The sequence below is a fragment of the Oryctolagus cuniculus genome, chromosome 6 (assembly GCF_051225735.1).
Source record: "Oryctolagus cuniculus isolate XC-2025 breed Fujian yellow rabbit chromosome 6, ASM5122573v1, whole genome shotgun sequence".
In the NCBI taxonomy this organism is placed as follows: Eukaryota; Metazoa; Chordata; class Mammalia; order Lagomorpha; family Leporidae; genus Oryctolagus; species Oryctolagus cuniculus.
The window spans coordinates 113,958,729-113,974,762 of NC_142872.1; the positions used below are offsets into that span (position 1 = coordinate 113,958,729).

At 37.9% G+C, this 16,034-nt stretch overlaps 1 protein-coding gene across 2 annotated transcripts in view; it reads right to left on the minus strand.

The window, feature by feature from the left end:
- The window catches only part of MMP16 (matrix metallopeptidase 16), a 297,823-nt gene that overhangs the window by 89,250 nt on the left and 192,539 nt on the right, over window positions 1–16,034 (minus strand). For both annotated transcript variants that reach the window (XM_070075287.1, XM_002710677.5), the window contains exons 5-6: window positions 3,998–4,159; window positions 1,835–2,046 (exon numbers count right to left, since the gene is read on the minus strand). In XM_070075287.1, the coding sequence (XP_069931388.1) occupies window positions 1,835–2,046; window positions 3,998–4,159 (374 nt within the window). The remainder of the gene's footprint in view (window positions 1–1,834; window positions 2,047–3,997; window positions 4,160–16,034) is intronic.

A 16,034-nucleotide genomic window follows, 5' to 3' on the forward strand; every position in this document is an offset into this window, starting at 1 on the left:
CTGGCCTGGAAGAGGGGCACCAGGACAGAATCCAGCGCCCTGACCGGGACTAGAACCCGGTGTGCCGGCGCTGCAAGGCGGAGGATTAGCCTAGTGAGCCATGGTGCCGGCCTACAAAGGCAGCTTCCTACCTGCTCTCCCAAACACTCCTTCCATGTACGCTGGTTCCACATGCATGTGCCTTTTTATGTATCTGCTTTCAAAGTAACGGCTACCACATTCTACTTGAGGGTATGGGCATATTTTATTTGTTCTTGTTCCAGGAATCAGTGATGATAGCATCTCAATTTTTCAGTCAAGAGCACTTACTGCCCCACTACAACATGAAGAACAAAAGCTGGAGAAACCAACCATTCGCTAGGGAGACACTCCTCTCTTCTGAAACCAGCCATTTACTTGGGCAGAAATTATGAACAAGGATGTATGGAGAGTGCATTTGATATCCTATTCCCAGAGACTGTTGAAACTTTGGTGATATCATTTATACCAAAATATAAAGCTACAATGTTGCCTTCTAGAATAACAAATGATTGCATTTGGCTTTTACTTAAGCTAGTTGCAATAAATAATAATAGTTGGATATACATATACATATGTACACCTATATATGTATCTCTCTATATATATACATACATATACAAATATATGCTCTTTTATACTCTTTGAAGTTTATTAACCTAATTGAAATTAAATTGTGATATTTAAGTAAGCATGAAGCACTGCAGATCATTTACAAAATTCAAAAGTCTATTCATGTGTTTGAAGAAATGCATTCATTTTTCCTGGAAAGCGTGATGCTCTTGTGTGTATTACATCAAATCCAGTTCTTCTTCTTCACTAACAGAGATACAGTGCTTTGTCTACCAGAAATTATGTGGAATCTATACTTTTAAAGTATAGCCTCTGGTAGATAGGAAATTCTATGTAAGTAGGACAATATTTCATTATTTATTGATTTATGCCAACCCAAAATAGCAATATATTATTTTACTTTCAAATGAATTATATTGGTAAAATATGGGCATTTTAAATCTCTTATTCCAGCAAATAAAGTTATGTCCTTTATTAATCCTAAAATTAGCTTACAAATATTGAAAGAGGAAATCATTTTCAATTTATTATACTATATTCACCTTTCAATATTATGTAAAATACTTTTGATACACTATTCATAGAGATAGAGATATTCATTAGTGTTCTATCTAAAAAACTCAGTATCATTAAGAGCACATTTAGCAAATGTAAAATTAGTTTAGCTTGTAACCTTTTAAAAATAATGTAAATTAGGTAGATACAAATATCCAAGGAAAACAACAAGCATATCTAAAATCAAAACGATAGTCTCAGAGAAATTTAACTCAAATGACTATGGGTAGACCTGAAATAAAATGATCAGTATGCCTCCTAAAATACAATGCATTAATTGTCAAGTCAAATTATAGGGATCTATAAAGAGGTGTAAACCAGATACAAGAGTTGCAATGTGCCTGGAAGTAGTTAAGCTCTCAAGCAAATCATCCCTATTAGTTGCTATTCACGATTTAAATTATGCTATTTTATCTCTTCATAATATGCAGCATTTTTTCACCCTCACATTTCTAGGCATTTTAGCTTCTGCTGACATAAATGCATTCCCAAAATAAAATGTTACAGCAATCTTCTGCTAGGCATTTAAGTCAATTTGTGCATTTATTTTTAAGATGCTTTTTTTTTGAACCTTCTAACCCTGAGAGGGTTTGGAAAGTGATGTTAGAATGAATGAGAACTTGTTTTCTAAAGCGACACTAGACATTTGATCTGCCATTAAAAAAAAAAAAAAATCACAGCCTCCTACCTTGAAAACAAACATCTCACGGCGAAGAATAGCTAGAGTGTTAAAGTTCCCATCACAGATGTTGGGCTTGGCTCCGGGGTAGGAAGGTCTGCCAGTAGGAGGCCGAGGAGGTCTGGGCCTGTCATTTTTCCTTGGGTCCACAGGAGGAATAGAGCGGTGTGGGGGCACTGTCGGCAGAGGTCTTGTAGGTGGAGGGATCTTGTCAGGTGGACCTTTTGAAAATATGAGGACAGTGCTTGGCTCACTTAAAACAGGAATAGTGCTGAAAAAATGCTACAGAGAACATTCACTTATCAGCAGAGGGCACAGACTAGGTGAGCTAAGAGGTCTTTAAGAATGTATATTTTCTGGAAAAAAAAAATTCTTACCCAACAAACTGTTGCCAAGTCTGTCTGAAACTGTCCTTATCATGCTAGATTCAAGATCCAAGGAACTACACTTTCTTTGTTAATTTTTAATTATTTTTTTATAGCTTCGCCACAGTCCTCATTGGAAAGCCTCCCTGAAATATTTTTTGGAAGTAGGCAGTGTATAAATAATTAGTAAATGGCAATGACTACTGGAACCATGAATGGAACTTCCACCAAATTTAATCCCAGATTTCGGTAGACAATGATTCTACAAAAATATTTCCAAAAGACAAATATTAGCTAATCAGAGTGCTTTCTACCATATGTCTCCAATTATTATTGACTAACCTTTCATGGATTTTTGACTATTTTCTTCCAATAAAATATTTTGATAAATTGCCAGAAGATTGTTTTATTTAAATAATGAAATAGCAAGACACATATTGATTACAACACCATCAGTAAAATATTAATGTGAAGAAGAATTTCTAAAAAGAGGCTTCTAAATGAAGCCAAAGTTTACACATGTAATTGTGTACAGATGTCAAGCGTCATTCCTCAAGGGACTTATATTTTTAAGAAGAAATGCAGGACTGTTCACACTTAATATTTAGATATAGGAAGGATATTCTTTTGCAGACCTTCCGTCTAGACTACTAATTCAGGAGGTCATGAGAAAGAAATGTCTTTCAGTTAACCACTTAAGAGGAATTTCTGATGACATAAATTTAGAAATAGGATATCTCAATTCAAATACAAGGCATTTCTCTTTGAGTCTGAGACATTTCCCTGTTCTCAGTATCCTAACAAAATAGAAAGTAGCACAAAAGTTGACCCTTTTTTCCAAGTCTATTTTAACCCTAAGAGGATTCTTGCCACTGTGATGTTGAAACCTAATGACTGCAAACCAATTAGTGAACTGAAACTATGCTGCTTAGAACTGCAAATGACCTCTTCTGGATACTGGGTATTAACAAAGGGATAGCACACATTTGTCTTTGTATTATAAAAATGAAGCTTCACTTCATTAACTTAGTAAAGCATATTTGCTGTATGTAAATTATAAATGTCAAGTTCTTAACAATGATGTGTGAAATAAATGCCTTTATATAGGTCATTGGTTGTATTGAGGGAGTATTAGGAGTATAGTAAATATGTATAATGGTCTTTCTCCCTTTTCCTTTAATTTTCATTCATTGACTGAATCCCATAAATAAAAGCATCATTGTACTAAAATTTTGTGTTGTGCCATATGCTAATGAAGTTAGTCATTTGCTGACTTCCACTCCATTGTCTGTTGACTTTCACTCTGATTTAGTAATTAACTACTTGCTTGTGAGGACAACTTGATACACCCATCCCATACAGGCCTTTTCTGGATCTTCAAATGTCCTTTGTCTAGGAACTATTGAAAATCCAATCTCACAAACTCTGATTCAATCTGTCAGTTTGTACTAAAGTATCAACATCTAACATCTCTCATTGTTTTTATTGGTGATTATAATTTATGATGTATTTCCACTTGATTTTGAATATAAATTTTTTAGAACTTAGTATAACATCGTTTCAACTATACTCAATAAGAAATCTCCAACAGTGGTAAATATTTTTCCATAATCTCTACATTAAGATACACAGGACTACTGCCAACAAAACTTGACTGATCTGAAGATTTTTGCCAATACACGAGATATACACATATATACTTTTTCTTAACTTTTTTCTCTCATAGAGAATCTATCCCAAGGAAAATACAAAGCAGGATTTTTGGCTTTACTGTAGGATTAGCCAAACAGAAACAGTGATAACCTACCATATATCTTCTGGATGCCCTGCAAATCATCATTAGGTAGTTTGAAGTTGTCTGTTTCCATGTACTGGTAAAATGGAGCCATGATGGCAGTGGGGTCATTGGAATGCTCCAATCCCAGAGCATGTCCCAGTTCATGAACTGCTACAAGAAATAAGTCATTTCCTGTACAAACGAGAATAGAAGTTATTGTAGCTAATAATATCCAAGTACAGAATTGAAAAGGACAAATTGGTGTTATCAAAATTTTACCCAGGAAAATTGGAGAACTCTACTTTGGTTGTTAGTATGATTGTGTTACTGATGTCCTTTCTGGAAAAATCCAATATTTTTCTTTTTGAAAAGATGAAAGGGGGAGGTAGTAATGATAAAGATACACGAGTTTAGAAATCAAGGAAGAACAAAGAATAAAGGGCAAAAAAAGAGCAGCAGCGTCAGAAATTGAGATGACTGCTGTTAAAATATGCTTTCAATGAAAACGTGTATGATGTAAAACATCTCATTTTTATAATCTTCTATTTAAGATAATTCTAACAGTTCAGTAAAAAAGAAAAACAGAGGCAGGCACAACCACTAATTTTAAAATGATGAGCAAATTAAGAGGTGACAAGTCTTGTCAAGAGGAACAGATCTTCGTATTTACAGAGCTGCACCTACGACTCAAGGTATTATCGCTTTTAAAATAATGCATCAATTTTTACTTGCCTAGAATATAGGAATACAGTGGTATAAAATAAAAGCTATAGATTAGGAGTCATATGAACTAGAATTCTACTACTTCCATACATACCAATTCTAATCAATTATCAGTAATCTGAATAAAATACATCTATTGTAGAATTGCTATTTTTTTTTTTCTGACAGGCAGAGTGGATAGTGAGAGAGAGAGAGACAGGGAGAAAGGTCTTCCTTTGCCGTTGGTTCACCCTCCAATGGCCGCCGCGGCCAGTGCACTGCAGCCGGCGCACCGCGCTGATTCGATGGCAGGAGCCAGGTACTTCTCCTGGTCTCCCATGGGGTGCACGGCCCAAGGACTTGGGCCATCCTCCACTGCACTCCCTGGCCACAGCAGAGGGCTGGCCTGGAAGAGGGGCAACCGGGACAGAATCCGGCGCCCCGACCGGGACTAGAACCCGGTGTGCCGGCGCCACAAGGCGGAGGATTAGCCTAGTGAGCCGCGGCGCCGGCCTAGAATTGCTATTTCTCACTGAAAATTTCCACCTCTCGTCAACTCGCACAGCAAAGTGTGTATAGTACAAAACTCTGCAGATACAACTTGGTGTGATTTGCATAACCAAATGCCTGCTCTTAATCTGTACATGGTGTCTACTCCCACATTATCATAACTCAACTCATTATGAGGAAAAAAAGTGGCCCTGAATCTATATTCAATTCTAAAAATTGATTTGGAGCATTAGAACATGAAATATTTAGGATTGTTACACTTCTAAAGTTCAAATTTCTAAGTGAAAAAAATTTAACCTGACTGGGATAAAGTGAAATGTTTTACAAAAATGACTTCCAATGAATGCAAATAATTTCAACAGACATTAATTTTACACAAATTCCTTTCCAACTATTTTTTATAATGTACTGTGATGATTTCTTTTAGGGTCTGTATTTTTTAACACAAAGGCCAGTTAAATAATAATTTTTTGACTCTCTAGAATAATCTGTCATAAATGAATGGATGAGGTCATGGGGCTGATTTCCCATACAACATTAGAAGGTCCAACATGATTCACTAGAACAACATTTGTAGAAACCCACTTGACTCTCCAAGAACAACTGACAAAATAAGGTGAAACAAATTTGAAGTATTTATAAACAAGCAGAAATTACCATTTTCAACCACAAATATCTCATTCCCTGTTTCTAATAAATGACTTAAAAGTAAAAATCAAGAAACCAAAAGAAGTATTTAATAGGTACCTGCATTAGGTATAATAACAAAATATTCACTACCTCCATTGAAAGTGCTTCTATGGGCATTCTGAATATTGTATTTGAATTATCTCATTTAATTTTTGCAAAAATTCTGTGAGTCAATTAGTCACCGATCATCTCCTCTTTAAAAATTAAAACCAGGGGGCCGGCACTTTGACACAGCCAGTAAAGCATCCACTTGCAGTGCCAGCATGCCATATGGGTGCTGGTTCGAGACTGGCTGCTCCTCTTCCTGTCCAGCTCTCTACTATGGCCTGGGAAAGCAGTAGAAGATGGCCCAAGTCCTTGGGCCCCTGCGCCCACATGGGAGACCCGGAGGAAGCTCCTGGCTCCTGGCTTCAGATTGGCCCAGCTCTGGCCGTTGCAGCCAATTGGGGCATGAACCAGCAGATGGGAGACCTCTGTCTCTCTCTCTCTCTGCCTCTCCATCTTTCTCTGTGTAACTCTGGCTTTCGAATAAATAAATAAATATTTTAAATAAACTAAAATCAGGGTTGGGGACACACATTGGTCAGTTGAGATGCTGACATCCCATATCAGAGTGCCTGGGATTGAGTCCCTCAACTTCTTCCAATCTAGTGCCCAGACAATGCACACCCCGGGGAACAGCAAATGGTGGCTCAAGCTGGTGTGTCCCAGCAATCTTTAAGGGAAATTTGATTGGGTTCCCGGCTCCTGGCTTTGCTGGGAGCAGTACTGATCATTATGGGTATTTGGGGAATAACTCAGCAGATGGGGTCTCTCTCTCTCTACCTCCCACCAAAAAAAAAAAAAAAAAAAAATACCAAAAACTCCTTCCTTCTCTATTTCTGCCTCTGGAAAAAAAGAAGAAAAACAAGGCTTGAACATATTGCATATATTTTATGAGTTGGAATTTCAATTTCTCTCAGTTCTGCTGAAGAAATTACGCTTATAAACAGTATGGTAAATAAGCACAATGAACCCATTTTAGTATGCTTCTATAGTTTGAATACAGTTTGGCTCCCAACTCATGCAGACATTTCAAATCTTATATTAGTAGTTAATGGATCAATATTAATGATTGATGGATTAACGGTAGAAGCTTCATCCCATTATGGTGTTTCAGAGATGAGCACTGTGGGACCTCTTTAGATATTTGCAAGCATGACCTCAGAAAGTAGTCCTTCCCAAAAAGTTGGTTGTAAAAGATGGAGTGCTCTTTCTATTTCTTGGTTTGCCAGGTGATCCTCCTTCTGCAGGCCTTCCACCATCCACAACCCCCATCAGACCCCAGACTAATGTGGTTGCCTGATCTTGGGCTGTGAATCTCCAAAACATGAGATGATATAAACCTTTTTTTCTTTCTAATTACTTTCTTTTCACTAGATCATCTATTGTATATCCATTGCATGTTAAGTACTTATCTGGGCTCTGATAATACAGCAAGGCCAAACATAAAAATATAAAATATCATAACATCTACATCCTAATAGGAAAGACTGAAAAGAAACACAATAAAAACAGCACAGATAGGATGTCACACAGTAATAAATGATCAGGAGAGATAGTGAAAAGGAAAATAATGAGATCAAAGAGGAAATGTGAGCTAAAATTATGGTTTTTGGCTTCTAGCTTGACAGAAGTAGAAAGCACGAAACGTTTTTGAGTAGAAGAGATATAATTCAACTTGCATTTCAACAGGATCACTCTGATAATTGCTCTTGAAGATCAATATAAGGGGCAAGGGAACAGCCTGATTCAAGATCTGAAGGTAGACCAATACTCAGGCAATAGTTCAGTTCAGATCAAAGTGGAAACAGTGGAGATGGGCAGTTGAAAAACTCCATGATGTATTTAAGGGAGAGACACTGGGTTTCACAGGTTTCATGGGGACACATGATTAAGGTGACACCAAGATTTTTTTAAGCAACTGGAAGAATGAAGGTGCCATTCACTGAGATGGAAATCATCAGAGGAGGAACTTTCTTCTTTATATTTAAATTTATTTATTTATTTATTTATTTAAGTGTGTGTGTGTGTGTGTGAAGCTGGCGATGGTTTTAAATATTCAGCAGAGAAAGTCAAGTCCATTTGAATATACGAATATGGAATTAGCAGGCAGTTGCAGGATAGAACTATAACTGTGAGATATAAAAGCATAGGTGGGTAAAGTACACAGTTTGGCTCCACTTAGAAGCCTGGTTCATCGACTATAGTAACAGAGAGAGACAAAGGACAGAATGTAAAGGCACAGATTCAGGTAGCTTGGTTCAACTGATACTAGGAAACCTCTTCTGAAAATTTTTAATATGTTTATTGAAACACAAAGATGTTCATCAACTCAGAGAACACTATGGAGGAAAAAAAGAGCGAGAAGAAAGAATGAAAAATTTACATAGGGAAGTTTAAGAGAGAATAGAAGAGGGAATCCAGAGAGATGCAGAATAACTGGCAGGCAGCATTCATGATCACAAAGTATTGTAGGTGGGAGGGAAGGATGGGGAGAAGCTGAGTAACAGGAAGCAAGTTGTAGTTAGAGTAAGAAATATCAGGCATTCCAATGCAAAGTAGGAAGATTATAGATAGTGATAATATATTGTATCTTTCCCTAAAAATAAGAAATAAGAAATAAATAATGATTTTGAATGTTTTCACCATAAGGATATGTGAAATGTATACACCCTAAGTGGACAGAACTCAATGTATAGATTGCTGAAATATTACCTGGTGCCTCATAAATATGTAAATAATTGTTATTTAATAATTAAAACATATATACAAAAGTGGAATTCATTTCACCATGTGGTTGTGTCTTTCTTTTCTAATTTCATTCAGCAGGTTTATGTAGATTCTGGTGAGCAGAGTGTATTTCATTAAATTTTTGCTAACACCAAGTGGATATTAAAGTAGAGAGAAAGACAATGAAACTGTGGATATATGCAAAGAAGAGATTTTTGACTCACTTCACCATGGCATTTTGTGCTGTGTTAGGAAATGACAGCATCATGGAATGACAAAGCATGATGACAAGATAAGTTGGTCAGATAATTTAAGATCAACTCAAATTCTGATGTGGTCAAAGGATATTTGAAGTCTTGATGGTACTGGGAGCAAGCTGGAAACATAGTCAGTCATAATAAAAACTTGTAAGACAGTTTCAAGAGCATTATCATATCACAGAAGTAAGTCTGAGTTAGAATGGACTATCAAATTATTGAAGAGGCGACTCAAGAGCAGACTGGAAAGTGGAAAAATAAGGTACATCGATTGAGTTCATTAAGAGTTAGCACATGGGCAGTGTAAAGAGAGTAGCACTGAAAGAGGATGCATAATCTTCAAGAAAGAGAAGAGGTCATCTGAGAGTTAATAGATGACTAAATGGAAGGAGAAAGCAGGTGAATAATCTGACAAAATCATCACCAAAGCCAACACTTTTCATGGAAGAATGGGAGAATGATCTGGAAATGAAGAAGAACACAGGGACGCCATGCATCGTGACAGGGACGCCATGCATCGTGTCTCCGACACTTGTGGTAGAAGGATTGTGGAGGAGAAAATAGACACTATTTTGAAGAAATATAAGAGAAAGGGTATCATCAATGGAGACTGATTTCAGTTCTAAACAAAGACCTTACAGGGAATATTCTCACGGTAAGCTGATTACTAAGGGGATCTTTGCTAATAATATCCCCTGTGTGAAAAGATACAGAAGCAGGAGAGGGAAGGCAAGGAAGGCAGAAATGGAGGTAAGAAGAGTTAGATCAAGTCGTATAAGATTATCAAGTTCTTTTTTGTGCATCATTGGATTAACATGTAATACGTACACGTTTACTGAGTAAGTCAATATTTCCACATATAAACAAATCATCCCAGACAACTGGAGTTAGTAAAGGCTGGGTATTGAAGAATAGAGGGGCTGGCGCCGCAGGCAGAGGATTAACCTAGTGAGCTACGGCGCTGGCACTCAGGGTTCTAGTCCCGATTGGGGCGCTGGATTTTGTCCCGGTCGCTTCTCTTCCAGTCCAGCTCTCTGCTGTGGCCCGGGAGAGCAGTGGAGGATGCCCCAGGTCCTTGGGCCTTGCACCCGCATGGGAAACCAGGAGGAAGCACCTGGCTTCCGATTGGTGCAGCGTGCTGGCCGTAGCGACCATTTGGGGGGTGAACCAAAAGAAGGAAGACATTTCTCTCTGTCTCTCTCACTGTCTAACTCTGCCTATAAAAAAAAAAAAAAAGGAGGAGAAATAGGGGACAATTCACAGTCGACACCAAAATGCAGTCAGGGGGTGGTTCTGGTGTTCCACAGCACCGGGCGGGGTTGACTGTAGTTCACAATAATGTAACGTATACCGTATAAAGAACTGGGAGACAGCATCAGCTGATGAGTTCCAAACACATGAAAATGAGATGGAAAGGCAAATTGTCTGGGATGATTTGTTTATATGTGGAAATATTGACTGTGCTCAGTAAAAATATATACGTATTACATGTTAATCCAATGATGTACAAAAAAGAAATCAGAGAAAAAGGAACTGAGTACCATGACTTATGGAGATGACACGGAGTGCAATTACAGAGGTGATATCATAGGGGGAAAATGTGTAGTGGTGGAAATGACAATTTCTCATAATTACTCTTGCTTAAATTCCTGCCATTTTCCCCACTCCCTACAAAAGAATTCCACATTCCTCAGTATGATAGCTGAGGCACTTCATGTATAATTCCTTGCTCTCCCTGTCCAATATTAGCTTTCATTTCTCGTGTGTGTGTGTGTGTTTCCAGGTCACAGACATATGCTTGTTCATTACTGAGTTTCTCTGCATAAACTGTTTCCCTTCTCTCCATATTGTGTTGAATGCACACTTTGTCAGGCTTGCCATGACTGCTTAATATTAGCTGCTGTATGGAGTTTTCCTCCAAGGGAGGCCATTGTCATATGCTCTCAAGGTTGGCCTCCCATGTCCCCTTGTGCAACCCCTGGTACTTTATTGTGACCAGTTGCTGAAAAATCTTCCCCGTATATTTTGAGATCCTTAACATCTGAAATTGTGCAGCATTTTTCTTATTGTCACCAGTTCTGAAGGCATCACTCGGCACATAGTGGATGATTAATCTTTCAGATGAATACGACCAGTTTTTAGGGAGTAGAGGAATTTGAATTTGGGGAAGAAAGAATGGAAAAGAATTTCCACCTAAATGTGGTTTTGATTTTTTTGTTTAACTTTGTGGCAAAGAACTGGCATGGAAAGAGAAGAGAAAAGACTGAGGAGGCTATCAGCTTTAGGTAGGAGAGTGCCCAACACTGTGTTAGTCATTCACTGTTCAATCAATGTCAGCAAATCTTGTTTGTGCAGATAATGAATACAGGACATGAGGTAGAGGGAATCACTTTGGAATGCATGGCAAGTTAAATTATGATTAAGGGGGAATTATAATAGTAAGGAATAAGGCACGGGGATGGGATGGTCACAAGGCCAGACAATGGAAAATCATGATTTGGACTTCAGGGTCACTGGAAAACAGGAAACTGACTTTAAAAAAAAAGCTACTATGAGCGGAAAGCCAATGGAACATGGCTACTGGGGACCATCTAGGGAACATACATGGGTACTTCAAAAAGTTTTTGGAAATTGAATTAAAAGATTAAGTTTATTTCGGTGAAAAAAGTTCTGAAATCCATGAATAGAATGGATCTTCAAAATATTCATGTAAAAAGTATATTATGAAAAATATGCATCATTTCAAGACATTAAATTCATTTTTAGATGTAGAGCCTCTTTCTCTAACTTGAAAATAAACATATTTTGATTAGAAATCAGAGGGTTTTTTTGAAGAAACAAATCTGAAACAACAAGTCTAATTGCTACGGCTAAGAAAACCAGTTAAGTGGGGGAAAGGACAGGTTGGAGCACACTCACAACCAGACAACAGGAGGATCTGACTGTAATGTGCTACCAACAGGTTGAATGTGAAAGGAAACTTTCACCAAACGCAGAGCTAATGGCAAAACAGAAATCTATCAAACAGCCAAATGATCAACAGTAATCAAGCATTTGAATCAAGAGCAGAAGACTCCATAGTTGGCACTCAGTTTTACCAAAAACAAGTCCCTGCTGAGCTCAGCAAGAAAACAGTGCTGACTTAGGAACTGCTTAGACACTTGTGGCCTTCTTTTGGCAAAACTGATGCAACTCCTTTCTGAGAAAGTCCTAATGCGGCCTTATAGGCATTGCTTTGTTTTTATTCTTCCAAAGGAGAACTCCAACTTTCATCATCTTCCCCTTACGTATTAGGTCCCCTTCACCAGGAAAAAAGTACCTAGAAATTTTTCCTAGATAAACGCGTAGAACTCACTGTCTCACTCTTAGGCAGATAATGTTGCTGCCAGTCATTTGCTAAACTTTTGGCTAGTGGCTTAGCTGAATTATTAAAAGCACTTCAGATCTCTCACAGGAAAGAAGTCTCTTGTTTACAAATTATTTTTCATTTTTTCTGGCTAGTAAAAGGAATTCCAAAAGAGAAAAATTAAACAAATCTGACAGTAAAAAGGTTATAGTAAAGTCATTTCTTTTCAAGTATCAGGTCTCTTCAAATCATTCGACTTTCACCTATGTACTATTCCCAAAGATGGAGTTGTAACTCAGAAGGAATAAAGCAAGGCCTTAAGAGGAAGTTAAAGGATTGGAATATTAATTTATGACCTGTTGAACATGCCACAGCACTTTTAATCAGAAATGCTGGCCAAGGACTACAGGTAATTACCATGCTTCAGATGATTGGCAATAATGTAATTAAACCTTAGTTGCAGCTTCACAACAATTTAAAAGGGTAAGTTGTTAAATAAAGCACCACCCTTTGATTAGAATTCCACCAGGAACAAAAGTTGTTGACACATGATGAATTCAGACAATTAAAATGCAGTAGACCCCTTTCCTTATGATGAAAACAATAACTGCTCCTGTGACTTATCGCTAACTTATATTATTCAGTGTGATCCTATCACCACATATGTAACAAAGGAAAAATCAGCCTTTTTGTTCTTAAGACAGAAATAGTGCTTGCTTCTTTAGCAAGAATTTTGAGTTTTTGGATTTCAATTGTATCTATAATCTTTTTTTTCTTTTCTATACTCCAATACAACTGCAGATAAGTGAGCTATATTTTATGAAAGACAATGCATTATTTATCATTTCTTTGTCATAATGATGTCTCTATCTTTTTCCAAGCTTTTTCATTTCTTCATGCATTTTGATTTCATGTTCACTCTGCTGACAAGTTTTGAATATTAAAATAGGCTCATATAGTAGTTCACACATAAAATTGTTATTTTTAAACATTTATGGTCCTATAAACTCTTTCAAACATGGGAACTCTAGCACCACCAAACCTACTTTGATTGTTTCTTATCCCATAATTTTGGCTCCCCCACCTCTGTCATGGTTTTAAATTTCTCATTTCCTTCCTTACATTTGTATGTTTTTATCAAATATGCATGTGTCAATAAATTATAGTTTTCTTGGTACTTGAGTTTTATACTTGGTATCATTTTGTATGTTGTCTTTTGAAACTTGTTCAAACAGCATTTTTGTAATACAAATCTTTTAGTTTGTGATTCCTGAAAAATCTTTATCAATTCTTTAAAGCAAAACTCAAAGTCACCTCCCCATGAACCCTTCCCCAAATCCTTATTTAGATCCTTTGCCTCCATGTATTCTTTAACTTTAGTAAATAACTTGATTGTAACACATCCCATGATTGACATGTCAACTTCTGGCATTCATAACCCTTACTTGCAAATTAAGTGGGTCAGGACAAATCTGAAGAGATTTATAATTTTAAAGATTTAAATTTAAAACACTGAAATCTGTGTCTATAAATGGCATTCAGAACTCAGCACCAAATCTTTGAGTTGAAGATCAGTAGAAACTGCTGCAGTGGTTAGGAGATGGCGAGGAAGGAATGATCCTTCTGAACACTCAGCTTTGTATTCTAGCTGAGAAGTTAAAGGGTATGTAGGAGACAGCCTCTGAGATGGTGCCAATGACCCCTACCTCCTGCTCTTCACATTTCTATTGTATTAGAGGTGTATAAGGTTGCTAAACAAGAATACAGCAGAAGTGATGAAACCTCATTTCCCAGGTAAAGTCATAAAATACACTCATGTTCTGTCATAGTTCTCCTTCTTCTTGAACTACCCCCTCGCCATCCCCAACTTCTTTCTCCCCCTCTTCCCTTTTCTCTCATCATCCACTCTGGAGAAACCAGCTGTCATGTTGTTCAAACAGCTCTTTGGAGAGGCCCACATAGTGACAGACTGGGGCTTCCTGGAACAGCAATGTGAGTGTGGTTGGAAGTGGATTCTCCAACCTGGTCAGCTGATTGGCAATACTCATCAACAGTGGACCCGAGAGTCAGAACTCCGCCCACCCAGCCAAGCTACCCCTGGATTCCTGATCATAATGACTGAAGGCAATAAAGGCTTATTGGTTTAAGTTGCTAAGCTTTGTGGTGATGTTTTTAATGCAACAATAGATAATTAAATTAATACATATACTTTAGCGCTCTGATTCTTGTCTCTTTGGTTAGGATTAGGAGCTAGGAAACAAAAATTAAAAACCAAATAGAAAGGACACAACTCTAAACTTAGTGTTCAGAGAATAACCCTGATACGAGGAAGAGACTTAAATTTTGCCCAGTCCAACCACCTCTACATAAACTGAAAGATTCAGCAGTGAACCTAACTCTGAAGGAAAGTCTGTGAATGAAAATTCCCACAGGTTGAAGCACCACCTACTCCCCTGCTTCATCTGTCTTCTCAAGTCTGTAAAACCTGATGCCTTGGCTTCTGCTACTGTACTCTTCAAACTTCAGTGAAAAGAGAGTCACCCGTCTGGTCAGGAAAACTGGTGGTTCTTGCCAGAGTGCCAGAGCATTTGCGTAGACAGATATGAAAAAGAAAGGGAAAGAAAAACTGTTTATTGAGCACCTATCAGGAACCAGGAATGTCACTGGATTTCTCACTGAAACATCATGACCTATACTGACTTCCCCGTATGAGCCATCCTGTCAGAGGTTACGGAACTTGCCCACTCAGGCAGCTCCTACGGGCAGAGTTGGAGTTTACATCCTGGTACTCAGGTCCAGATGAGAATCAGGTCACAGCTTTGTTCCACAGACAGAAGCTCAGAGAAAGTGATCGTGGGTGGATTTGCCTTCATCTCTTTTTCACACCATTTCTCCCCCATGCAGGCTTCAGTTTCTCAAGGGCTTCAGGACACCCTCTTGGCTTCTCTGCCCACCAGTCCTGTCCTTTACATTCCACCTAGATTGAGCTACTCCTCCAGAGCCCCAAGCTTCCCAATGATCCTGCTGCTCCTGCTCTCGCCACTTGCCCAGACTGAGTCAGCCATAGTTTCCTATGAAGATGAAATAAGTTGATTATTGCAGTCATTTATCAGTAGCTTACCATGGATGGGCAAATCTAATGCAATGCAGTTACAATTACAACTGGTATCTACATGTGTATTAGATACTTTTTATTTAGCTTTATTTGATGGAAAATCTAACTTGTTTTCAAAAATGCCCAGACTTTTGAAGTGGTTTGTTTTTCATAGTACTATTATTATGCACCGACACTTGAAGAACTAAAGAAAATAAAATAGTTTTTTATATCCTATTGTTATAAAACCAACAGAAGGACATGTCAGTTAATAGTCACATGTACTGAGCAGAGTACTAGGTACTTCATACCTATTAGGTTATCTATTCCTCCCCATATTACTTAGGTTTTATTATTATCCCTGTATTACAGAAAAAGCAACTTGAGACCTCGGGCAGATGTTTGGTGCAATGGTAAAGGTGTCACTTGGGGGGCTGGTGTTATGGTGCAGAGAGTTATGCCACTTCTTGGAAAACAAGCAACTCAAATTAAAGTGTTTTAGTCTCAAGGACTCTGCTTCTAAGCTTCCAATCCAGCTCTGGGTAGCAGCAGATGATGGTCCAATTACTTGGGCTCCTGCCACCTATGGGGGAGACTTAGATGGAGTTCTGTATTCCCGCCTTCATCCTGACCTACCACAGGCTACTGAGGATTTTTGGTAAGTGAAACAGTGGGTGGAAGCTCTCGCTCTCTCAC